Source organism: Amphibalanus amphitrite, unplaced genomic scaffold, assembly GCF_019059575.1.
Source record: "Amphibalanus amphitrite isolate SeventyFive unplaced genomic scaffold, NRLGWU_Aamphi_draft 000067F_arrow, whole genome shotgun sequence".
Taxonomy (NCBI): domain Eukaryota; kingdom Metazoa; phylum Arthropoda; class Thecostraca; order Balanomorpha; family Balanidae; genus Amphibalanus; species Amphibalanus amphitrite.
In genome coordinates, this window is record NW_024881563.1 from 546,055 (window position 1) to 572,649 (window position 26,595).

Genomic DNA, 26,595 nt, shown 5'->3' on the forward strand with positions numbered 1-26,595 from the left:
TATGGTGTAATTAATAAGTACTAATTTTTACTTATACCTTCGCTCCAGTGCACTATGGTTGGAAACGGCCTCACGGATGGCCATGGGCAATTTCGGAATATATGTATATTTGGGGTGTTATTCTGTTGGAAATTGATGAAATGTTTTGAATTGGGCAGAAAAAAAAAACATTTAGTTGCGCATTTAGTCTTCATTATCGTACGTGGAATCGGGAGTTTCCGATAGTGGCTTTTTTAGTGCGCCGTCAAAGGTTTAAACAACCGCGCTGATGTAGCGTACCCCAATGACGTTGTAAGACGGGATTTCTAAATATCAAAATAATCCTTGTTATGTTGGCTATCGAGTGGAGTGACTTTTTTCCTATGCGTGTTCAAAATCAGGAACGGCATTGCATTCTGTTTGCAGTGCCACCACAGCAACATTTGCAAAATTACGTTTATGTTTCGTTGGACATACAAAAAGTTCTCCATCGACCTCCATTGAGCTTTTTGGCAGAATAAATCTCTGTTCAATTGTGCGTAAGGGGAACCTAAAAGCAAACTGCGCACTTGTGCGCAAAATCGTCGGTGAAGCTTCATCTCCCGAGGCGTACCTACCCGTCGCTTCGTTAGCAGCAGGTCGGCTCGTCAGTCGTGCAATCGCTTACTCCTGACTCCTGACTCGTTGCCATGACTTCGGGCGACTCTGTCTCCGACTCCGGACCCCTGCGCCAGTGTTTCGGAGTCGTGATGGAGCTGTTCCGATTCGGACCGACTCCGACTTCCACTGCGGGCTCCTGACCGACCCCGACTCCGACTCCGACTCCTGGCTCGTTGCCACGACTATGGGCGACTCTGACTCCGACTCCGACTCTGACTCCGACTCTGACTTCGACTCCGCACCCCTCGTAAGAAGTAACTGCTCGCCGCTGCACCTGGAGTATGGATATCGTGTAAACGTGTATGGATATCCTGGAGTATGGATATAGATATCCTCTGACAGAACAGACATACAGACATGCTGTAAACGCCATTACACTGCCAATAGGTACCATGGCAAATCAAATGGCTATCTATGATTTTTGATCATCGTTCTATATTTTCCAAAATCTTGAACTGAATGTTGGCAATTTCTCGTAACTACTTCACGACCATGATGCATGCATTTCTGAAATTGATCTTTTTTTTTCAACCAACCACGTACTCGTATGATAAAATAAATGTCACCATCATTATATATGTTGTTGTTGAGCTGGGACGGATTCATTTGGTAAAAGATTGTTCAAACACCAGCTTTAACTTTTTATTGGGAGCTTTCGGAAGCGTTACAGCTTCCTTCGTCAGCCTTGGATAGAATTCTTAAAAAGACTTCTATCCAAGACTTCTATCCGAAAGCTCCCAATAAAAACTTAAAGCTGGTGTTTGAACAATCTTTTACCAAATGAATGTCACCATCGTGTTCTACGCCCAAAAGTACCCATAAAACATGTGTCATGGGCTGCGAATAGGTACCAGTTTTAATTTTCGGGGTTATATGCTTACCTGATTGACCTGACTTTGACCCTGGCCTAAGTTTGACTGACCCCTACATGGATCTGACACTTTTTTAGCACTTATATGAAGGGTTGTGACAGTTGTGACAGAGTTTGTGACGAGAGGCACCGATTGTGAGGTTCATAAGTCCATGCTACTGAAAGCCCGATTTCAAGTGTTTGACCTGACCTTGACCCGACCTGTGACCTCGAAATTCAACTTTTAAGCATTCATGTGAATCGTCTCCTCGCGTTCTTCTTTCGTTTGCCGCCTCGTGCGTTTCGCTGCGCCTATTGTTCGCGAGTTATCGGCTGGGGGCGTTGAACGCCCCCACCCCCCGGCAAACGGCGGGTGGGGAAATACCCCAGCAACTGCCGGGTTAATCTGACGCTTTTTTTGTCATTTGATCGTCATTTTATTTTTACTTTTTTGCCCAATCTAAAAAAAATCATTAATACATTTTCTCCAATTTTTTTTTAACCTTTATGACCAATAGTAAGACACTGTGCGTCACTACGTTGATATTTCTCGCCCTAAAGCATAACAACAATATCCATTCAGTAATAGCAGTATTAAAAACATGTTCAAAATGCCTCGCGATATCGATAACATTACGAAAGACATAGGCGACTCATAACATACTTGCAATGATGACGTCACACACGCGTGACGTGACGTGACCTCGTCATTTCTGAGTTACTGTATGATGCATGAAAGACACTGGTATACCTATGCAAAGTTTCATCGCAGTCTGTCTACGCATTAACAAGTTATGGGCAAAACATTTTTTCGCGTTGACCCCCGGCTATCCGTGAGGCCGTTTCCAACCATAGTGCAGTGGGGGGGGGGGGGCATAATATGTTACCACCCTGTCGCGTTTTTTTGCGTGTGAATAAAAAACCACGGCGCGCGCCGCTTGGGGTAGCTTTCTGTACATCAATTTTGGACAATGTGTGCAATTTTTGACCCCAGGTCATGTCAGGTCAGGTCGCCAGTTCAAGTTAACTGACCAAGCCTAAAAAGTTTGCAATCATGTCCAGCCTGCAGTGTTTGTCAGAGAGGTTTTAAACTTGGTGGATTGCATGATGTTATGGGCGCCTATAATTTGTATGTCTCGGATTTTTTATATCCGTGACCTAAGGTCAGGCCAGTGGCGTGACCTTACCATTATAAGTCAATGGAGAAAAATGAAAATGCCTCTAGATCCGTCTGTACGCATAGGAACAGTCTAAATATTTCATAATCACAATGATTTGGACCACCCGTGACGACCAAGGTGTTTTTTTTTTTGCTGATAGCCTCTAGAAAGGTCATCCGAGGTCATTTGAGGCTACAAACAAATTTTTGCCAATAACTCTCGATTAGAAAGAGATAGAACGCTGGGGATGGCCTCATTGTGTTTGTCTTGTTGAGACGCATCGACTGATTGCAATCAGACATGTGCTTGGATCCGGAAAAATGGATCTGAGATCCGATCCCATGGATCCCGATCCGAGATCCATTCAGATCATAGATCCAACCCCTCAATTTTGTCGAGAGATCTACTGGGATCATAGATCTGACCCTTCAATTTCGTCGCTAGATCCACTCGGATCATAGATCTGGCTCCCCAATTTTGTCGTGAGATCCATTGGGATCATAGCTCATAGGTGCTCAAAATGTTAACAACTTTCTTTCATAAGAAGTTATGAATACCAAAGTATGGTTAGAAACAAACAATCTTATACAAAGACCATATTAGTAAAGGCATCCAGTTACATTATACAGAATACAAAATAAAGGAGGCTCATGACGGTCACAACTTGAGAGAATTGAGTGACATGAAGATTGTTCACAGTTCACATACCAACAGAAAAGTTTGCATTAACAATTAACATAGAGGTAAGTCAAAGTAATGACTAATGAACAATACATAACTAGGTACCTACCACATCACAATTCAAGTTAGAATCTACATAATGATATTGATAAGACAATCTCATTGATCTTGCATTAGACAACTATGAGGCTTTCCAGTTTCCAGCTACCACAATTGATTGATAAACAATAAAAGATGATACTGACACATGTGGCTTGGTTAGGTAAAGGTATTTCAATCTATTGAAAGAAATATTTGATAAAAGAAACTGAGATATAAACAAAAGTATAAAAATATTCAACAGCCTGCGGAAGCGATGGGAAGCGAAATATCAATTGTAATGGCCTTGGATATTTACCGTAAAATGATTATTCAGTATCTAAATTGAACTCGTGACGTCATTTCAAATAACAAATGAGCTAGGCGTTCTACCTTCGAGTATAATGAAAATAGATAAAAAATCAAACTGGAAATTCAAAAGTCTGGAGCTTTTTTTTAAAGAATGTTCATTTTTTCTGCCTCACATAATTTACGATACGATTGTTTGTGAATATCATCTTTGTAGCGTTAAATTTAATGACGTAAACGTAAGCTGAAACATGGCCCTGAGCGGTGTGCGCCTTGCATCTTTATTTTATTCACTTTTCAAAAGAATAACAATATCTTACGTCATTAGTTTAAAGGGCCTATTACGGGGAATCTTTTGGAATCATTACGGTCTTGGTCAAATTAAGATTTTTCATTGGTGAAGCGATAATGACGTAATAAAACCATATTACCAAAACGTGAGCTGTGAATTTCGTTTGTCTTTTTTTGGGAGGCTCTCTCATAACAAAAGCACAGCATGGCACCACACGTGGCACGATGCCAAAAGTGGCCAAAAGTAGGTAATCTGAAGAAGTTGATGCCATTTTTGAACTTGTAATTTTATTACGAAAGTATTAGAGGTTGGTTGCTATTCTTACTAAATCGAAATTGTGTTGCACGTACTGCTCATATGAACATTCTGGATTGGGATTTCATACCTGGCAGAAGTGGATTGCTGGATTATTTTTAACAAAACTGACCTATTTGGCTTCCAGGTTTGATTTCCTAACATCTGTCCATAGGCGGCAGAACAGGGGGGGGGGGGTGGCACCAGGGTACAGTGCCCCCATAGATTTTGGCATTTTAGCATTAGCCCTACTGGCGTTGCAGAAAGAATGGGACCAAAATGAAAATCTGCAGTGCCCTGCTGCCACTGCATCTGTCTGTACTGTTTGTTCATTGAATTAAACTGGCTGTAGCTTGTTGATAAGATTGTCATCAGTGCTGTCAAGAAAAAGTTACAATTGGTCACAAAAAGTAACAATATGCATGTTCTTGGTTTATTTTAAATGTAGTACAAATGTTGTTTATTTAAATTCAAATTTAATGATGATACCTAATGATTACAAGTGGTCTTAACCAATAACCATGTCCAGAAGTGATAATTCTCAATTGTATTGCACTGTAAGGTGTACAATTATGTAGGATAAGGGTTTCATTGGCTACATGTTGTCGTGAGATCCATACAGATCAAAGGTCCTCCACAAATTTTTGCCCGCTGGATCCACAGAGATCATAGATCCGACCCCTAAATTTTGTCGAGGGATCCATTCAGATCATAGATCCAACCCCTGAATTTCGTCGAGAGATCCACTCGGATCATAGATCCAACCCCTCTATTTTGTCGAGAGATCCACTGAGATCATAGATCCAGCTCTCGGATCCAAGCACTTAGCACATGTCTGATTGCAATATGACCTTTTCTGGTCAGGTCATGACCTTAACCTGAGGTCAAATTTTCCAGTTGACCTTTCAAGTTCAAATTATAGTGCATTCGACGCGTCTCGGCGAGAGGAACACGATTCTGGCAATAGAAATGTGGCTTTTTTTAGTCAAAAGTTATTGTCGAAAAAAACACTTCGTAAAAACAGCTATTTTTTAGTTTTTGCCCTCTGGAGGGTAAACCGTTGACCTGAGGTCAATTTTGATGATGACCTCATCAAAAGCAGAGTTCAAAAGCTATCGATTGCTTTTTCATGTGTTTTTCTAGCTGTCATAGTTCCTGGGATAACGGCATGTTTTCTGAAACATAATGACAATTGGCAAATTTTGACCTTTGATGACCTCTAGTGACCCCAATACTGCTCTAAGATGAAAAATGACTTGACTACTTTCAAACGTACGCTTTGAGCGCTATCGACTGCTTTCTACCGCGTCTTTCTTGTCCTCTTAGTTTTTGAGTTAGAGGTGGGTGGTAACATGTACATGGTAACATGGTTAGGAACATTGTGACGGACATAATATGTAAAAATTACCCAAATCGAAGGTGACGTGTTTTTTGCTATTAAAATTTTTCTGTTTTAATTCAAGGTCAAATGCATTTCAAGGTCACTTCAATTTAATTTTATAATTAAAAATCAAAACCTTATCAATTGCCTACAAGACGCTGTTAATATCATTTTGATACCAGAAAAGGAACCGGAGTTATAGACATTTAAAAAAATTGGTGTGTGACATTTTTGGCTATATTCGATGACCTATATCTCAGCAATACGTTATCAAATTGCGAAAATATTATACGTAACTCAGTTTTGAACCATGCCCAGTCTACCTACAAATTTTCAGAAAAATCGAAGGGGATGACGGATTTCGGTGTTTGATTTGACGTGGAATGCCCCATACGCCCCCCCCCCCCCCCCCCACTATGGCGAAGTTGGCTGAGACCGCCAGTGAGGCGCGAGTTAACAAAATGTCCAAATGAATGGCACTTTTCATTGACTTGTAATGGTAAAAAATGATCGGAAAATTCTGCGCCGTGGTAGAGGCTAGCATGGCGTTGCAGCGTCAGCTGTTGCGCCGCAGCAAAGCTCCGCCCACTGCGCCGCGACACCGGGACCGGTCAATGGGTCATTGGCCGCTCGGGCTCAGCTCAGAGGGATGCGGAGCTCTGACGGACTGTAACCAGAAAACGATAACGCAGGCATCCTTGCGTGAATATCTGTCGTATCTCGCGCGGAGAGAATAAGGATGAAGAATGCAATGCAGATCGGTGTATCATGTATGTATAAATCGAAAAACACTCGTTCTAGGTACAGTTCTCCAGAATGTTATTCCCTACAAAATTAAAAGAATTAATTTTCAATAGTTTATAGCGAACTTTTCCGCTGCCCTGTTTTCCTACAGGCTATGGTGAATTTAAGGAGTAACGAGACAGAATCTACCGGATTGTGTTTGGGTACGTATGTGACATTCCACGGCTTATTTAATTAAGGATATCCACATATGTAGTTGTATTTCGTTTTTGAATTTTAAAGAAAAAAATTCATGATATTTCCACAATGCTTTAAGGATATTGTTGATAGATCTTAGGGCCGAAAAGGAATAACGCAGGGAAAGATAGGATGACTCAATCTGAAAATGTAGATATGCAATATCCTTCACTCTCCCTTGCCATGGTCTCTCGTCTGTAACCTCTATCTCTGTCACTTGTCTCTGGTCTACCATCTTTGTCTCTGTCTTTCGTCTACCGTCTTTGTCTCCTGTCTCTGCACTAGCGTTTATGCATGTTGTTTGCTGTCCACTAGCCATCGTCTACCTTTAGTCTCATTATGACTTTGTCTCCTCTTCCTTTTTCTTTCTTCCTCCGTCCTTATTTGTCGTAAAACAACTTATTAAAAGTTCATGACTTGCAAACAAGTGCTCCACTCCTCTGCGCTGCGCGCGCGGCCCACACGCCGGCCGGCCAGACTGCGACTGCCGCCGACATGACCCGAGGCTGGACCGCAGGTGGGCAAAGCCAAGCCGAAGTGTGCTAGTACGTCACGACCAATCAGAGGGGAGACAGCGCCCAGTGTGTGCCAGCCTCTAAGCAGGGCTCTGACGACCTTAACATTATCAGTCAATGACAAGTTCCTTTATTTTTCATTTTTTGTTTATAGACCATATTGATAAAAATAAGGTAGGGATATCAAACTACCAATGCCAAAATTTGGTTAAAATCAAATGCATATACAACGAAAAATAGCCGAAAAGGACTGTTCCACAGGGTCTGAAACGCATAGTAGATGTTTAGAAGCAATGGTGCCGACGCTGCTGAGTGAACAATAGAAAGTCTACATGTTTGTATATTTCTACATTTGACACCTTACATTTCCCCGAATACCTGATGTTAGTATTACCTAAAAACGTCTTCCAAACAACGTCCAAACTTGATTCTTAGCCCTCTGGAGGCTTAACCCGCGCCCCACTGGGGTCTGTGTATAACACGCCCTACTGGGGGGGGGGGGGGGCTATTCATAGCCCCCCCCTCCTAACTCCGAAACTACTGGGCCGATCGTCAAAATTCAAACGGCGTCTGATAGCCCCGGAAAAACTGTCGAGCGAAACCTAATTTCATTGACCTCGAGGTCACCGATGACGTCACAGGTCAGGTCAAAGTAAAAATTATTAGCACTTTGGCTTGTTCACATTTTGGGCTCTGGCCGCCGTCTTACAAGTCAGATCAGGCTCATTTTTGGTTTCCACACTCGTGAACAGATGCTCTAGATACCTTGCGGGTACCAAACTTGTACTTTGATTTTCAGGTCAGGGTCAGGTCATCACAGGTCACGAAAATATTATATCATGCGTCGGTCACGTGACACATGTTTTATGGTCCATTTAGGCCATAGATTTCGAATTTGATGTCGTCTATGTCATTCGAGGTCATTTTGAGTCGAATTTAGCTTAGGTCAGGTCACTTTCAGGTCAAAAAAGGTCAAATTTTGAAGTTGAAATTTTTCAACAAAAAAGGTGTCTATTGGATGCAGTTTGAGCTCAGGAACACGATGGTGCCATTTATATTGGTGTACGATGCCAAATACGTACTGAAAAATTGATTTGAAAAATTAATAATTGTGAATTTTTTGCAATAATGCGTATAACTTGGCCATTTTTGAAGATATTTAGCTAAAACTTGCTAGAGTTAGTCATAATCATGCGTTCTGTCACATATATTCCGTTTTTTTCGAAAAGTCAAAAAATTTTTGAAAAAAAATATAAAAAATATAAATTTTGAATATTATTATATAAAATTTTCGAAATTTTCAAAATTTTGAAAATCCGAGATAGCAGTTTGATAGCGCGGTCAATTCTGAGTTCTTTCATGCAAAGAAATTGGATCTAGCTTAAAAACTGAGCTCTTGGGAGCGATTGCCGTGGTTCAATGTTTTGCGTCGAAATCGGAAGAACATGACGTCACTCTGACGTCATTTCCGGCCGACCTATGGTAGGTACGAAGTTCAAATTTTGACACAAGGTGTCAAATTGATGCAGCCGAAGGTACTGAAAGTTTGGCGTCGATCCGTCAAGCGGTTTGGAAGTTATTGCAGAAAAACGGGAGGGGGGCTATAAATAGCCCCCCCCCCAGTGGGGCGCGGGTTAATCGTTGACCTTAGGTCGAATCTAAGTAGATTTTCCAAAATCGTGCCTATTCCTTTCATTTTTTAAGCCTCATTAATCCGTTCAAGACTTGCACGTATGCTGTGGCTTTCGTTCATGGGGTGGGAGGGGGGGAGCTCAAAACGTTTCATTCACCCATCGTATGTCAATAACTCGCCTTCTGTGAGAGTGGTATGTGCGCAGTTGAACAAGTGATATTTTGGTGCGCGGCTCAATAACACATTTCGTCTTTGCTTCCAAGCACATCCCATTTGAGGATCCGTTTTTGGTAAGTGGTAACGCCGTCGCTGAAGCCACTGGGCGGTGGCTACACTTCCGGCTGTTAGTTACCCTGTTTACCTACATGATTCAGCGAAACTTCCGCTTAGAACGGATATTTCCGTTTGGCGAAAAGTGCGCAACTTTCGACTCATATATATTATTGTCACTTGCACGGGCCGATCACTAGGCGATTAACGTCATTTAGGAGGGCGGATCAAACTCCATATTGCCCTCAAAATAAAAGCTGTCGAGCCAATAATGGTCATTATTCGGTGTGCCTAGCCAAGGGTGTTTTAGATAATGCCCGAACGGAGTGAGGGCATTATCATCAGTAGGGTAGGGTGGGGTAATTTGAACATGTGGGGCAATTTGAACATATATGTAGTTAGGATTTTAAATGACCTTTTCCTCGATAATTAATTGGAAATACAATAAAAAGTAAATATTATATTTATTTTACTATATTTATATTTATAATAAATTTATATTAAATATTATATTTATATTTATTTACAATCTTTTTATTGTATTTTTTATTGTATTTCCAATTAATTATCGAGGAAAAGGTCATTTAAAATCCTAACTACATATATCAAGATGTTCCTCGCTAGAGCACTGCATACCATTTCTTCAATTTGAACATAGTATGACTATGAATAACAAAAAAAAAAAAAAACGGAACATCCATAAATGGCATGACAATAAGATCAGTGAGAGAAATTATCGTAACTAAAAGGGCTATCATATGAACGGGGTGTAAAGTTTCAGGGAATGAAGATGTTGACGCACAGTGTAAAAAAATCAATTTCGCAAGGAAAAACACCTAACAACACATCATTGCAACTTCATTGCAGCGCAAATTCTTGCATTGCTAGCGCCTAATACGCAACGGCTTTTGTTGTACAATGACCTAATCAGTGCCTTCAATCCAAGAAATTTGCTTTTGAACCCTGTTTTAAAAAATGGCAAAATAACTTTTAGCGTGGGGTTATTTGAACATAGTGAGAGAATTTCAATGAAGACAGGGATAGCTCCGAAAAAACAACGCTCCCAGTTTTTTGCCAATATTTTCGACCCAAAGCAGTAGCAGATAAATGATGCCAATTTTAGAAAACGTGCGTCTAATGTCCGGCATTTTCGTTGATTTTCCGTCCAAAGATGTTAGTGTCAACTATTTGTCCAAAAACGTCCGAAAATTATGCAGCTATCAACACTCAAAACCGTCATTTATATTGCTTATCATGTAATTTTACCAGCCGAAAAGTGTTCGTTATAGAGAGCTTAACAAGCTTTCCATTCGCCAATCAATGCTACGCACGATTACTTGATAAAAATGCTTAAGTGTGGCAGGCCATCGTCCAATGTCGTCCAGACTACTATAACTTTGTGCAATCAATTCCGAATTGGACATTATAAAGAATCGGAACTCCGAATGTCCAGGCTCCGATTGGCATAACAGATGAAGTGAGGTTTGGAAGAGTTTCTTATCGAACGGAGATGATAGACGTTCTGTTAATTGAAGAGAGGCGAATTCTGTCAACTGACCGGTGTGCAGCGTGCAGATATTAATACTCTGCAACTGTTATCTTTGTTGTTGTTGTGTTGATTTTTCAAATGGATAAGTATTTATATTTTTATTCGCACCATAGCTCACAACATAAGGAATCTGTGGTGAGGTCTCTGGTGCGGCGGGGAGAGGTGTTCCCATCGGATGACGCAGGGAAATCGACTGAAATGAATCATGTGAAAAATGCTCTGAAAACCAACAACTATCCAAGACAATTTATAAAAAGGACACGTAGAAAAATGCAGTTTACGGGTAGTCACGGAAGGGATGGGCAGGAGGGTGAGCGAAAGCCGCTGGTAGTTCTGCCGTACGTGAAGAGAGTGACGAGAATTTTAACCCCACATGCAAAAGTAGTGAACAAACTGGGCAAAAACCTGAGGCATATGCTAGTAAAACCCAAGGATAGCAGGGAAATAAAAGAAAATACCGGATTGGTATATCAGTACGAGTGTTCATGCAAGAAAGTATATATGTGTAGGAGAAACCGGTAGAAGTTTAAAAACACGAGAGAGGGAACACAAAAGAGCCATCAGAAACGGTGGCGAGAACCACTCAGGGATCTCAAAACATGTTTTGGAGTCGGGTCACGACATTCAGTGGGGTGGGGTCAAAGTTCTGGCGTACGAGGCTAACTGGAAGAAGCGAAAAATCAAAGAGGGCATTTTTATAGCAAAAACAAACACAAACATGCTTCTCAACACAAAACCAGGTGTGCCAGTAAACAACATCTACCGTGTGCTGTGATTATATCTTTAGTAGTGATTCGGAATTGGTGGTGCGAACGAAGCAACGAAACGAGATGTATTTTTGAATCTTTGTAAAGAGTGATTTCTGTGTTATATTGTGTATGATATGCGTCATTTATGTGTTCGAATTTCGAAGCGAAACGACTCGATAGTGTATGTATATGTGCCTCACTGTATTATAGTTTTTTAACGAGCTGACGAAGGAAGCAGTATAGCTTCCGAAAGCTTCTCGAATAAACGAAGAGCGGGAAGTACGGTTATCGTTACCAGCGTTCTTAACAGAGCACTTTCAATGTTTTAAGCAGATCTGGAATTCAAAAAGATGTCCTAATTTACTGATATCTTCACTTTCTTGATATATCTCAATTATCTGCTTCTGTATGATACATATTTTGTTCATTTTCATGTGTTTTAGGCTGATTCTTAATTTTCCAATGTTGGGGTTGTAGTTTTGTCATTGGGGTTGTACTTTTAAAAATTGGGGTTGTAGCTACAACCGGCCCCCGGTCAACAGACATGGTAGCCCAAATCTAGTCGGATATGAAAATTCTTCTAAATCCATAGGCTTTAATGCTAAATTGACTATATTTGAGAGGGTTTTATGAAGATACATGACCAGATACAGAAAAAAGCGAAAGGCTATCTTGTAGATTAAATCGTCTACTTTCTGCGACTTTTGAAGTGTTTTTCAATCTGAGGTACAGAAATCGTGTTCCCAAGAGACTGAAAGTAGCCATGCTTTACATAAGACCCAATGGCAAAAATTCGGAATCTGACGAAATTGGCCATTTTTACGTCTGATTTATGAAAATTCTAGACAGGATATATAAAAACCCGAGATGCTATCAGGTGGGAAATTTCATTGTTATTACCGCTTTTTGAAGTGTTTTTCGATCTGAGACCGGCAAATCGTGTTCCCAAGAGACTGAAAGTAACCCTGTTCTACAGCAAGATAATGGCAGAATTCTAATATTTGATGGAAGATATCTTAGGTGATAATAACCTTACTACTAATTGCAATGCTTCATTGGAAAGCTCAACACTGGCACTATCATCGGTCTTTGCATTGCTATTTCACAGAACAACAAGAAATAACGTTTTGAAGCCTTTGAATATTGACTTACTTTTCATCGATGGGCTCGATCCCCACCACCACCAACAATTTTCCGGGAGGTCAGGATTTTGCAGATATTTAAGCAGAATTGCAGTGTTGTGATTCGGCTACGGCACTTCAATACACATTTTAAGAAAACTGTTTTTTTTCTTAGCATGAGTTAGGTCTCAGAAACAGCAACATGTCGATATAATGAGGAAAAATAAGTGCAAATGATCACGCAAGAGAGTATTCTTAGCTCCCTAGCAACCACCTAGCAACGTAAGGCAAAATAGTAAACAACTCCTGTTGATATCAGGTACTCAGCCTTGGAAGCACACTAGACGGTCACCATACTGGGCTTCATACTGAATTTTGCATACCAAATGGATGTTTCCAACTAAAATTATTTTTTTTTCGCGAAATTTATCTTTGTTGCTCTACTATTTTTCGTAAAACCGAGATATACAAACTTCATGATATCAAAAATAATATTGTGATAATGAAAACCGCCATATAAAACAAGATAATTGCTGAGATCATGCCTACTAAACTTGGTCCTACCCCCTAATTCAATATACCCTGGCTACAACCACCACAGTATATAAAGTTCCGCATGTGGTTAGGTTTGGTTGCTGTTTTATTTAAGGGTAGGTTTTTACACTTCAGGCTAAAATGAGAATTATCTTTACATCATTATCCTTGGTGTAGCATTGTTGATGCTTTTTGTCTTGCACAATTGGCAGTCAGTTTCAGCATTCAGTGGCACAGAATTGGAATTTGTGATTCAGAAACTTGCATTTTTCACACCTAGCATTTGAAGGCAGTGCTCATTCCTTTTGAAAGCAAGTGGATTTTTTAAAAATAATTTTTTAGGTAATTCATTTTTACCGAATATGATTATGAGACCATTGTTACTAATTTTGGTATTGTTACGGCAACTGTAGCATGAGTGGGCATATGCTGTGGAGACTGGAGTGAATAAAGTCACTATTGGCTTGAGATTTTTTTTTAGACATTATGGAGCAGCCTGGGGAGATACGCAGAGGCGAGTCTAGGCACAGCCAGAAGGGGGACCAGCAGTCAGCACAACACACAGTGAGCACAAGGGGAGAAGATGGTAAAAACTATTGCCTGGATCCGCCTCTGTGGACATCCCCAGGCATGCCTCTGTGGACATCCCCAGGCTGCTGCATGTAAAAATGTCTCAAGCATCTAGTGACGTCATCCTCATTGCAGCAAATGCACACTCATTCTGTCTGCTCTACCTTCATCCAACTATGAGTTTTGTGTGAGAATGACATTTTTACATTGGTGGAGCTTGTGTGCGCATGGTACACATAATAAGCCATGCCGGCAGCATTGCTGCAATGAATAGGAAACAGTTCCAGGGCCAAAATACATACCACCTACTACCTTGCCAAAATACATGACATACCACCTACTGTGCATTTATCTAAGTACTAATAAGCCATGGATTATCATTTGACATACCAGCACGCACACAATTATGAAGCCAATGCGGGACGACGGTGAAAACAGGGTGCCTGGGGCGATTTGATCAAGGTTCGTGAAATTTACACGTGACGTTAAACGTTTAGCATGAAGAAGGCCCACGAAGGGAGAGAAGTTCTAAATGTCACGTGACCAATATGACCTCCGGCGCCCTGTTTTCACCGGCGTCCCCAATGCGGTTTTTCTTTGGCCTGGGTTGTTTATCCGTGGTTCCAAGGAATACTCCAGCAGAAACAATACCAAAAATTGCAAAGCTACCTGTTTGATTTTGATCATGCTAATTAATGAGCAGCAATATTTTGTTGCTATCAAATATTTCCTTGTGTCGGACGACATAGGTAGGTAAATAGCTGAGACTGATGGGTACCTTCTTTGTCCTCAAGGGCACTGATACTGAATGTAAACAATGTTCTTGTGACATAACAAACAAGTTTTCATTACCTTATGAAACTAGTTTCAAGTTCAATGTCTTTAAAATATTCACTTTTGATGAAAAATACATATTTATCACTAATAATCATGAGTGATCATGGGCAAGTGCGCCACAATTGGCACTAGCCCTCAAATATTGTCGAAGCAGGCTATATTTTAAGTCCAGACAGCTTCACCAAAGAAAAACTACAAGAAAATAGCCTTACTGTGCAGCAAATTTGAGGTAGCAATGCCAACTACTTTAAGGAAAAACTCAATCACAGAACACCAAAACTGCCCACCGAGCACAAAACTGTCATGGCGGCGTCCGTTCCTCGAGAAGAGTCGCCGGTGATTGGTCGGTGACGCAGATCTGACGTAAGCAAGTTGCCGGCGACTGCCCGGCGATCGCCAGCGACGATCGCCAGCTAACGATGTCAACACATGTCTACTACACTTCATGAAAGTTTGGAATGCTGTGCTAGACGTACACTGCCCGGTCAGACGTGTGCGTGTCGCCAGACCACACTGCCCCTGGCTCGCTGAGAACCCGGACTTAACGGCGCTCATGGCAGAACGGGACGCCGCGCGAGACACGTGGCTGTGTCTACGCACGCCGGAGGCCAGGAGTGATTTCACGCGTCTCAGGAACCGGGTGAAAAGTGAACTCATCGCGGCGAAACGTGAGTTCCTATGCAGTGAACTGGAGTCGGGGGACCATCGCGGCTTTTGGCCCACCTTCAAGAGGTTTGCGATGGCGTCGCCGAAACTTGCGGGGGACGAACGTCAGCTATCGCCGAGAGAGGCCGAAACGGCTGCTGATCGGCTAAACCTCCATTTTGCCGCCGTGGGACCGACCATAGCATCTGAACTCCGGACGACAGTGGAGCCTAACCGCGGCTCCCCCCGCCCGCCGACCGTGTGTGCTGCGGGATTCTCACTGCGCCCTGTGACGCTCCCCGAGCTGTCGAGCTGCGTGAGCCGTCTCAGTGCGTCAAAGGCTGTCGGCTTGGATGGTGTTCCGCTGAAAGCCATTCGGGAGTGCTTCCCAGTGATCGGCCCTTACATTTTGAAACTTGTAAATCTATCCATGACGACTAAAGTGTTCCCGGAGAGCTGGAAAACGGCGTGCGTTGTTCCGATTCCGAAAACCGGTGACCCGTCAGTGCCATCCAATAACAGGCCAATATCCCTACTAAGTGTTTTATCCAAAATAGACCAATAAGCATACTGCCTTTTATATCGAAAATACTAGAAAAACTAGTACATACCCGACTTGAGCATTTCTTTGAACATAACAAAATCATCACCGAATTTCAGTTTGGTTTTAGAAAAAGCATGAGCACTTACATGCCCCTTCTTTTGGTTCAAGAAAAGGTAAACCAAGCATTTGAAGCAGGCAAAGTTGTCTGCGGCTTATACCTTGACCTCCGAAAAGCATTTGACACTGTGAACCAAACCATTTTACTTAAGAAACTGTATGCTTACGGTATACGTGACAATGCACTTATGATGCTGAAATCATATTTAGAAGGCCGCACACAGTGTGTTGAGGTAGAGCATGTTCGCTCCAGCCTTGCTTCGGTTGATATCGGTGTTCCCCAGGGCTCCATCCTTGGGCCACTTCTGTTTTTAATTTACATCAATGACTTTCCCTCCATTTCTGATGATATAACTGCATATCTGTATGCAGATGACACAGCCATTTTCATTGAAGGCAATGATGAAGCCCATTTGCAAAGAGTCATCGACGCCACAATGCCCAAGATAGCTGTTTGGTTTCAAGCAAACCAATTATCTTTAAATACAGACAAAACTTTTTGTCAGCTCTACAATAATTCTAAACGCGCTGTCAATGTGTCTGTTTTGCTCTCTGGTGCACATATTAAATTTGTTAAAACAGTTAAGTACTTGGGCATGTACGTAGATGACGATCTGAAATGGAAATCACACATTTCACACCTTTCTACAACGCTGACTCGTAACGTTGGACTCATAAGCAGAGCTAGGTATATATTGGTACCTAAACAGCTGCTTCTTTTATATAACGCACTTTTCCTTCCGTATATCAACTACTGCTGTATGCTTTACAGCAACACTTATATTACAAACGTAGATAAGCTCGAGAAATTACAAAAGCGTGTGGTCAGAATGATTGATGGCGAACATAGACTCGCACACACAGCACCAATTTTTAAGAAACTGAAAATACTTAAGTTGAGAGACATTGGTAAGCAGCAGATGCTTCTGCTAATGCATAGAAAGTTGAAAGGAACTTTGCCTTCATCTATTGACAGACTTTTTACGATACTCGAACCGCTTCGAGATACTCGCTCGACCCATCATTTCCACGAGTTCTTCTCAGAAAAAAATTATCGCAGCTACACTACTAGGTGGTCTGCACCTAGAATTTGGAACTCAATAATTGGTCCTAAGTTCACAGATATGGAAGCAGTTCCACTAACTAAGAGAGAAATCAAGGATTTCTCAAAGCAGTTTTTTATCGATCAATACTGATACCATTGCCAACACTGACATTATTGTTCTTGTGTTCCACCTGCGTTCGTAAACATACGAATACCTGCCAATGAAATGATCCCCCATTTTATTTATTGTGGGTATGTACGTACATTTACCTAATAATGTATTTTTTACCCGCTCTCTCACAGGTACATACTTGCACAGTACATAGTTATATGTACACAATTACAGAATTTGTCTTTAATGCATATCACTTATGCATACCTAATTTTGGAACATTGTACATCTCTGTAACTGGGTAGGTATGTTCTAACTGGGTACCTAGATCGCCACAAGAGGTGGTGGTATTTAGTGGTCCTTATGTCTTTTCCCTGTGTCTTTTACTTCTTCTCGAACTTTTATCCCACATTTTTGTTTTGCCCTTTTCTTTTTGTTAAGCTTTGCTTTTTCTCCCTATAAACATCATACAGTACGTACAGTACTAACTGTATGTCTTTGAATCATCGCCATCGCTCAATGACCTAGCTTTCTTGCTATTTACATTACTTGCTATTTGTATACCGGTCGTCTCGTCTTGTTTTGTGTACTTACAAGTCACACTTAAGTTCTCCTGGATACGTAACAATACGTAAATCAGCCCTACGATACTTCCCACCGACCTGGGTTTACCGAGCAACAAGCTTGCTTAGCTCGGTATCCCTTTTCGGTGAGGATCTGACTCCTCCGGGTGTGACTAGGCTCTGTCCCTCTTGTATAATGCAAGCTTTGCATGCGCTTATTACCACTAACCCCTGGATCACTCTCTCCTTCTTACTATCTTCTTTGGGAATGGTGTAGCGGCCAGTCAAGCTATATTTAGTCTTGACTTCTTTGCCTCTTCTTATGACATTTTACTAACTTACTAAGTATTGTATTTAGCTTTGTTTTTGTTTGCTTTCCTTTTCTTAGCAGGGAGTGTCGCGACTTTCTTCATATTTTTGTCTTGGGAGGTGTTAACGTAAGGTGCTGTTGTCGCGTGGGTCAGTGGGTGGACACTCCTGGTCGTCTGATCGTGGGCGGCGGCTTAGAAAAAAAAAATTAAAAAAAAAAATAGTGGAGAAAGTTGTGAGCACACAGCTGACGACCTACCTAGCCGAAACCAATCTGCTCCACCCATCACAGTTTGGTTACAGGATGCAACACTCAACCGAGGACGCCGTTCTCGTCGCGATCGAACGCGTGACTGATGCCATCGATGAGGGACATGTGTCGTCGCTGACGACGATCGATCTGTCAAAAGCGTTTGATTGCGTTGATCATAGACTTCTCCTCGCCAAACTGTCATGGTATGGTATCATTGATGTGGACTGGTTTCAAAGCTATTTAAGTAACCGAAAGCAAGTGGTGCGAGGCGGGAAACTTACCCTACCTGTGACGTGCGGTGTGCCGCAGGGTTCTATTTTGGGTCCAATTTTGTTTATACTTTTTACAAATGACATCTATTCGCATGTGACCCATGGCCGACTCATATCATACGCCGATGATACGGTACACATTGATGGAGCGCGCCCTGATGGACCGGGTCTAACCGACCTGAAAACAAGACTCACCCTGACCATGTCTGAGCTTCAGTCGTGGTTCAGAAACAATTTGCTTAAGATGAATGAAAAGAAAACTGATTTTATGATTGTTGGAACAAAACATAACTTGACCAAATCTTCAGGAATTTGTATCGAAGTCAGTAATTCGTTAGTAAAACAGTCCAGTCACATAAAATTGCTCGGTGTCACAATCGACCCTGGTCTTACATGGAGCGCTCACATCTGTAGTGTTATCAAAAAGTGCAACAGGATTCTTGTTTCTCTGTATAGGTTCCGCCACTATTTCACTCAGATTGCTCTCAAAACCATCATTCAGGCATACGTGTTCCCTCATCTAAACTACTGTCTGTGCGTCTGGGGTGGGGCGACCGGGAGCCTACTTCATCGCATTCAAAAAGTGTTAAATTTCGCTGCTCGCATTGTAACAGGCTGCAAGAAACGTCAGCATGTAACGCCTGCACTTCTGTCACTGGGATGGCCTAAGATAGAGTCCATGGTGGCCTACCGCGACGCAGTAAAAACATATAATGCGTTAAATTCGGAGGGAGTGCCAACCGATGTACGAAATATGTTTGTCACGCGCGAAACCGTGTCTAGTCGAGAAACCCGAGGGTCTGTGGAGTGTAGCCTGCAGCTACCGCGACGCAGATTGACGGTGGCACAGAAACACTTTTCATACCGAGCGGCGGCGGCATGGAACCGGCTCGCACCAGCAGCGCGAACCGCGACGTCGATGGCAGCTTTTAAAGCTATCATTAGAAGTGCCTGATGTATTTTATCGAGTGTGCTCTGATGTATATGTCAGTTTTAATTCGTTCTTAATTTACATTGTATGCTTTTACTTGTCTATTACTCGCTTATCTTTGTATACCCATTGTACTGACGCTAAACCGTAAAAGCCACCTTGTGGAAGGTTTAAATACACTGATATGATATGATATGATATGACTTGCTTACGTCATATCTACGTCACACACGATCGTTGGCTGCCGGTCGCCGGCGACTGTTGCTGTCGCCGGCAACTGAAAAGTTGCTACGTGTGACAGGGCCATTACAGGGTGATTTTTTTTAACTGTTAAAAAGTAAATGTCAATGGTGGTCCCTAAATCGAAAAATCGCGTGCAAAAAAGCAATGCACGTGATAGATAAATCTGGGACATTTTGTATGGTGTCATAATTTCTCCCTTTTAACCGAAGGCCTTGGCCCCAATGGAGCCTGGAAATGTCCCACCTATCGGGCACGCATGGTCCACCGCCGTTCAGTAAGGAACGGCACAAAACGATGATTTTGAAGCATTGAGGCAGTTCGAAGCATGCGATCATCGAGGAGACACCCCAGAAAGACGTTAAATAATGCACGAACAAGCTTGTAGTCATAAATAACCTTCAAACGGTTCATCTGGCGTATGTGCAGCCTCTGAAGAATCAGTCTTCAGGGAGAAAGAAAAACAACGAATCAGACACCACGAGGGCCGCCAGTATCGAAATCCTCGACCTGCCCTTAATAGACGTCTAGTTTTTGGACCCAGCTATGGCAGATATAACAAGAAAACATTGGAAATATCTGGCAGAGCTGAAAATGGGTGATAGGAGCCTTTTCAGTCCGCCTGATGAGTATGTGAGTCCATGGTGCTGTTCAACACGTGCTCAGGCGGGCTGATTCGTGTTGGTGAGAGAGGGGGCAACTTCAAGCACAAGTAAAACACACGATGGACGTTCCTTTAACATCGTGTCTGCATGAAATTAAGATGTCCCAGCATGCTTGTCATCCTGGTATATAATTTTGCAATATATATTTGTATTTTAATGCCACTAGACCCCATTACTTTTTAACAAGTAAAAAAAATCACCCTGAGGGCCCCTGAGCCTCAGAGGGCCCCGTCACGCGCGATTAGGGGCCTCTTCATGCGCTTAGAGGGCCCTGCCGTGTACTCATAGGGCCTTTATGTACCTTAGAGGGCCCCGTCTAGCAATCAGGGCCCTTATCATATGCTCGGAGGGCCCTTGCCAAGGAATGAGGGGCCCCTTCATGCGTTTAAAGGGCCCTCTCTTGTACTCAGGGCTTTTCTGTAGCTCATAGGACCCTCGTCAAGCGTTCTGGGGCCCTCTAAGCGTCAGACTGACCGGGTCGGATTATTGCCCAGTGTCGCCAGACTCTGACCGGGTGGGATTCTTTGCCCACTGTAGTGTACGACTTTGATCGGTGGTACTTTGCTGCTGACAGGCGATGGGTGCGGCGGCCGTGATGAGTCCAATGATGGTGCAGGCGATGGCCGGTCAGCTGGCCCAGATGGGCCTTCCGCCCATGAACATGGCCCAGATCCAGAGCCTGCTACTGCAGCAGATGATGAGCCAGAAGCTCCCGCCGCCTCCGAGCCTCTTCTTAGGAGGAGACTCTAAGGTGGGTGAGTCGGAACGCGGCTGCTGCTTGTTACGTTGGTATTCGGTTCTTTGGTTTGTTTCTGTTAGTACGACAGGCTAGGGTGTGTGTGGAGCGTGAGCCCGGGTGAGTGTGGTCATTTGTCGCATTGCACTCATTGTGTCGCCTGACAAATGTGCTCCGGCCCTTGCGCAACATGATGCGAACAAGACCAAGCGAATATGATTTAGTTGACATGTGCGTTGTGCGGCACGTCGTGCTGCATGTTTTCGTCTAGACAGCGAGTTGCGTGGAAAAGTGCTGATTTTATCGCTGTTTTAGGAGCCGGCAACTGGACGGGATTTTCGTTATAATTTTTAGTTCCAATTGCTTTATTTCACAGTGTTTGGTTGTTAGATATTTAACATCTTTTAAAAATAATAATTTGCTTAGCAAAGTTTGTAACCAGCGTTTCATTTTTCTAAGTCAACCATTGGATTCCTAAAAAGTACACCACCACTGCAATGACTAAAGGAAATAGTTCACTTTTAACATGGGGTTTTGAACTGGAATAGCAGTTTCGTAGCTTCAGCTGAGACTAGCACAAATCAGGAGCTTTTACGGCCCAACGATCACCCTAGATGAAGATATTCCATTTCCTGTTCCGTAAAGAGTGCCTTGCTTAGTAATGCGTGCCTTGCTGAGGAGTGCAGCAACGTCATCGTCACCCAATCAGCATGCTGCTTACAGCCAATGCAGCATGCGTAGTTTTGAACTACGCAATATGATTGGTCAGTGTGTAATAAGTTTCCGCGTCAAACATTATTTTATATAGAATATAGTTCTTCCTAAATTGAAATATAAAAAATAATCATTTTTCAAAAACGTTTTATGCTATTTTCGGATCATTTTGAGCATAAAAATCATATATCCATTGCAAAAAACGAAGTTCAGGAAAGTGAACAACCCTTTAAATAAACAACTGGAGCAGCACTTGGCTGTGTTCTAAGGGTCGTGTTTCAAAATGTCTGGTGGTCTTTTTTATAGCTAATTTGAAATATTTGTCAGTGACTTGTATCAAAATACAAGAGCATGTTGACTGAAAACAATTTTCTACGGACCAGGTCTGTGGAGTCAGAGTCGGAGTCGGAGTCGGAGTCGGAGTCGGCAGTTTTGCCCGGAGTTTGAGTCGGAGTTGGAGTCGCCAAAATGTTACCGACTCCGACTTCGGATTCGGAGTTTACACTGCATGGCTTAAAGTCATGCCCTACATCTAGTTGCTTGACGATATTTCGCTCATTGACCTTTCAAAATGAGAATTTGTTGAAGCCAAGGACATAGGGGAGAGGCGGGCGAATTGGGACTTGTATCTAAGGCCATATTTATTTAGGCATTATTTGAAAAGTATTGTAGCCATGCTGTTTTGTGCAACACCAATAAAAGTTCGGTCATTTATTTGCATCATGCCATCAAAAAACACCGTGCCTGCATAGTAAATAGTAATGTGGTTATATTTGGACAACAACACTCATTTTGAGGAGAATACAGACATACACAGTAGAAAAGGAACAGACACGAGGCTGACTTGGGAGTTGGGACGCATAAAAATTTGGTATTGGGACAACGACATTTCGAATTATGTGTCGTGTCTATGTCTAGGCAATCATTTGATACATTGGAACTCACTTCACACTGTCTGTTTCGTTAAAGGACGGGATTGTTAAGCACGATGACGATGCTTCCATAGAGTGCATATTTTCCTTACCAGAGTGTTATGTGCTCCGTGCTGTGCCAGGAAGTGACACGTCACACCTTTAGTGGCCACACGTTCATAGCGATTATAGTGACGGCGACTCACGACACATCGCGATCCGTATAGCCGGCCGCTGCGGGTCCTGCTCGGACTCGCTGCGGAAGGACAGGGCGCCGGCGCACTATGGTTGGAAACGGCCTCACGGATGGCCGTGGGCAATTTCGGAATATATGTATATTTGGGGTGTCATTCTGTTGGAAATTGATGGAATGTTTTGAATTGGGCAGAAAAAAATTATTTAGTTGCGCATTTAGTCTCCATTATTGTACGTGGAATCGGGAGTTTCTGATAGTGGCTTTTTGGTGCGCCGTCAAAGGTTTAAACAACCACGCTGGTGATAGCATGTGGAGTACCTCCATGACGTTGTAAAACTGGATTATTATATATCAAAATAATCCTTGTTATGTTGGCTATCGAGTGGAGTGACTCTTTTTCCCATGCGTGTTCAAAATCAGGAACGGCATTGCATTCTGTTTGCAGTGTCACCACAACAATATTTGCAAAATTACGTTTATGTTTCATTGGACATACAAAAAGTTCTCCATCGACCTCCATTGAGCTTTTTGGCAGAATGAATCTCTGTTCAATTCTGCGTAAGGGGAACGTAAAAGCAGACTGCGCACTTGTGCGCAAAATCGTCCGTGAAGCTTCATCTCCCGAGGCGTACCTACCCGTCGCTTCGTTAGCACCAGGTCGGCTCGTCAGTCTTGCAATCGATTATCCTTATAAATAATGGTAAGAAGCAGGGTTGTGGAGTCGTGGTGGCGCCAACTCCGACTCCGACTACGACTCCGACTCCTGACTCGTTGCCATGACTCCGGGCGACTCTGTCTCCGACTCCGGACCCCTGCCAGTGTTTCGGAGTCGTGATGGAGCTGTTCCGATTCGGACCGACTCCGACTTCCACTGCGGGCTCCTGACTGACCCCGACTCCGACTCAGACTCCTGGCTCGTTGCCACGACTCTGGGCGACTCTGACTCCGACTCCGACTCTGACTCCGACTCTGACTTCGACTCCGCACCCCTCGTAAGAAGTAACTGCTCGCCCCTGCACCTGGTGTATGGATATCGTGCAAACGTGTATGGATATCCTGGAGTATGGATATGGATATCCACCGACAGAGCAGACATACAGACATGCTGTAAACGCCATTACACTGCCAATACCATGGCAAATCAAATGGCTATCTATGGTTTTTGATCATCGTTCTACATTTTCCAAAATCTTGAACTGAATGTTGGCAATTTCTCGTGACTACTTCACGACCATGATGCATGCATTTCTGAAATTGATCTTTTTCAACCAGCCACGTACTCGTATGATAAAATGAATGTCACCATCGTGTTCTACGCCCAAAAGTACCCATAAAACATGTGTCATGCATGGGCTGCGAATAGGTACCAGTTTTAATTTTCGGGGTTATGTGCTTACCTGATTGACCTGACTTTGACCCTGGCCAGTGGCCTATGTTTGACTGACCCCTACATTGATCTGACACTCTTTTAGCACTTATATGAAGGGTTGTGACAGTTGTGACAGTTGTGACAGATTGTTTAGGACCAACTGATGACTGAATTTATTTAGGACCAACTGATGACGATATAATCGAAACGCGAAACGCGAGGCACCGATTGCGAGGTTCTAAAGTCCATGCTACTGAAAGCCCGATTTCAAGTGTTTGACCTGACCTTGACCCGACCTCTGACCTCGAAATTCAGCTTTAAAGTATTCATGTGAATCGTCTCGTCGCGTTCTTCTTTCGTTTGCCGCGCCTCGTGCGTTTCGCTGCGCCTATTTGTTCGCGAGTTATCGGCTGGGGGCGTTGAACGCCCCCCCCCCCCGGCAAACGGCGGATGGGGAAGTACCCCAGCAACTGCCGGGTTAATCTGACGCATATTTTGTCATTTGATCGTCATTTTATTTCTTACTTTTTTGCCCAATCTAAAAAAAATCATAAATACTCTTTCTCCAAATTTTTGACCCTTTATGACCAATAGTAAGACACTGTGCGTCACTACGTTGTTATTTCTCGCCCTAAAGCATAACAACAATATCCATTCAGTAATAGCAGTATTCAAAACATGTTCAAAATGCCTCACGATATCGATAACATAACGAAAGACATAGGCGACTTATAACATACTTGCAATGATGACGTCACACACGCGTGACGTGACGTGACCTCGTCATTTCTGAGTTACTGTATGATGCACGAAAGACACTGGTATACCTATGCAAAGTTTCATCGCAGTCGGTCTACGCATTAACAAGTTATGGGCAAAACATTTTTTCGCGTTGACCCCCGGCCATCCGTGAGGCCGTTTCCAACCATAGTGCGGCGGAGAGATAGCCGGCCGCGGCATCGAGACAGTCGGGCGCGGCCGCACCGACACACCGACAGGCACACCCGGCCACGGCCGCACCGACACGGCCACCGGAGGATCCCGTGCACAGTGTGCAAATGGGGTTCTCGAGTGGCCATAAATACCAAAAAGTCAAAAGTGTTTTGGGCAATTTTTCGCGTTAATTGCGAAAATCTGACCAAAAGATGTATCGCACCATCAATGATCCGATACGCCATCAGAGGCCGCGCCGCGGACAGGTGGGCGCGGCGATACCTAGGCCGCGTGGGGGTTACACTGGTGTTCGGGAAGGGCTATGTCAACGCGAGGCAGGCCGCGGGGGAGCCGGTTTCGGCGCCTGTCCGTATTTGTCGGCGCCTAACAGTGCAGCGGTGCGTTTATGGCGGAGGGAGGGGAAGCGGTGTAGTGTCGGCAAGGCCGCACACAGGAGAGGGCACACGCCCCCCCCCCCCCATTCGAGTTGGGGCCCGTAATCTTTAGACCGCCGAAGACCATGTAAAATGAACTGAAATAATGATTGAAAAGACCGGGAGGGCCCATCTCGTTCCCCAGCAGGCCCATACGAGTCCATAAATGCCCAGTAGCGCAGCCAGGGGATATTGTGAAATTTCAATGGCCCTCAAAAGACCTCAAAGGGCCCACAGATGGGGTCACCGGGTCCTCAGATGGTCTCGAAGGGCCCTCGGTTAGCGTCAAATGGCCCTCATCTGGTGTCAAATGGCCCTCAGATGGCCAAATGAAGGGCCACAAGATGGCCTCAAAGGGCCCTCAGATGGGTTCAAAGGGCTCTCAGGACCATGGGCGCAAAATGACCTTAGCAGTCGGCGCGCCCTAAAGCCCCAATCAACAAACAAACAAAGGGCTCTCAGCCAACGTTAAACCTACCTCAGAAGACCTTAAAGGGCGTCAAAGGGCCCTAAACCTGCGTCAGAGGGCCCTGAGCTCGCGTCAAACGACCCTCCGAAGGCCTTAAAGAGTCCTTAGCTTGTGTCAGAGGGCCCCCAGCTGGTGTCAGTGAGCCCTCCTCAGCTGGCGCCAAAAGTCCATCTGAAGGCATCAAACGGTCGTCAGCTGGAGTACAACGGTCCTCAGATGCCGTCACGCGGCCCCCAAAAGCCTCAAGGAGCCCTGATAAGGTCTCAAAGGGCCCTCATTTGGCCTCAAAAGGCCCTCCGCTAGCGTTAACCGGACTTCAGAAGGCCTTAAAGGGACTATCCCACCTTCTAAAATGTTGTTAAAACCAGTTAAATTGTGCCCAACTTTAAAGATTGGATGACCAGGAACACGGTTCTGGCATTTATTTTTCATTAAACATCTTAGGCTTCCCATATTCCAAACACAAACTTTCAAATATGTGACGTCACAGCCCAAAATTACCTCCTTCCCCAGGCCACCTTACTGTCATAAAGCTGATTCTTTTTACTCTGTAGGCACCACAACAAAGTTCAGACCAAGTTTTAAGCGATTTTTCAACGAACAAACCCATTTAAATCAGAATGACTAAACGAGGTGACGTCACACTAACGGTCGCTCCATGTTGAAGATAGGGCCTTGTACAAGGCCCATTTTC

At 43.4% G+C, this 26,595-nt stretch overlaps 1 protein-coding gene across 2 annotated transcripts in view; it reads left to right on the forward strand.

Moving 5' to 3' along the window:
- Positions 1–26,595, forward strand: part of LOC122378894 (protein strawberry notch homolog 1-like) — a 550,127-nt gene that overhangs the window by 83,475 nt on the left and 440,057 nt on the right. For both annotated transcript variants that reach the window (XR_006256101.1, XM_043360535.1), the window contains exon 5: positions 20,714–20,890. Coding sequence is in view for 1 of the 2 variants with exons in the window: in XM_043360535.1 (XP_043216470.1) it covers positions 20,714–20,890 (177 nt within the window). In the remaining variant the exon portion in view is untranslated. The remainder of the gene's footprint in view (positions 1–20,713; positions 20,891–26,595) is intronic.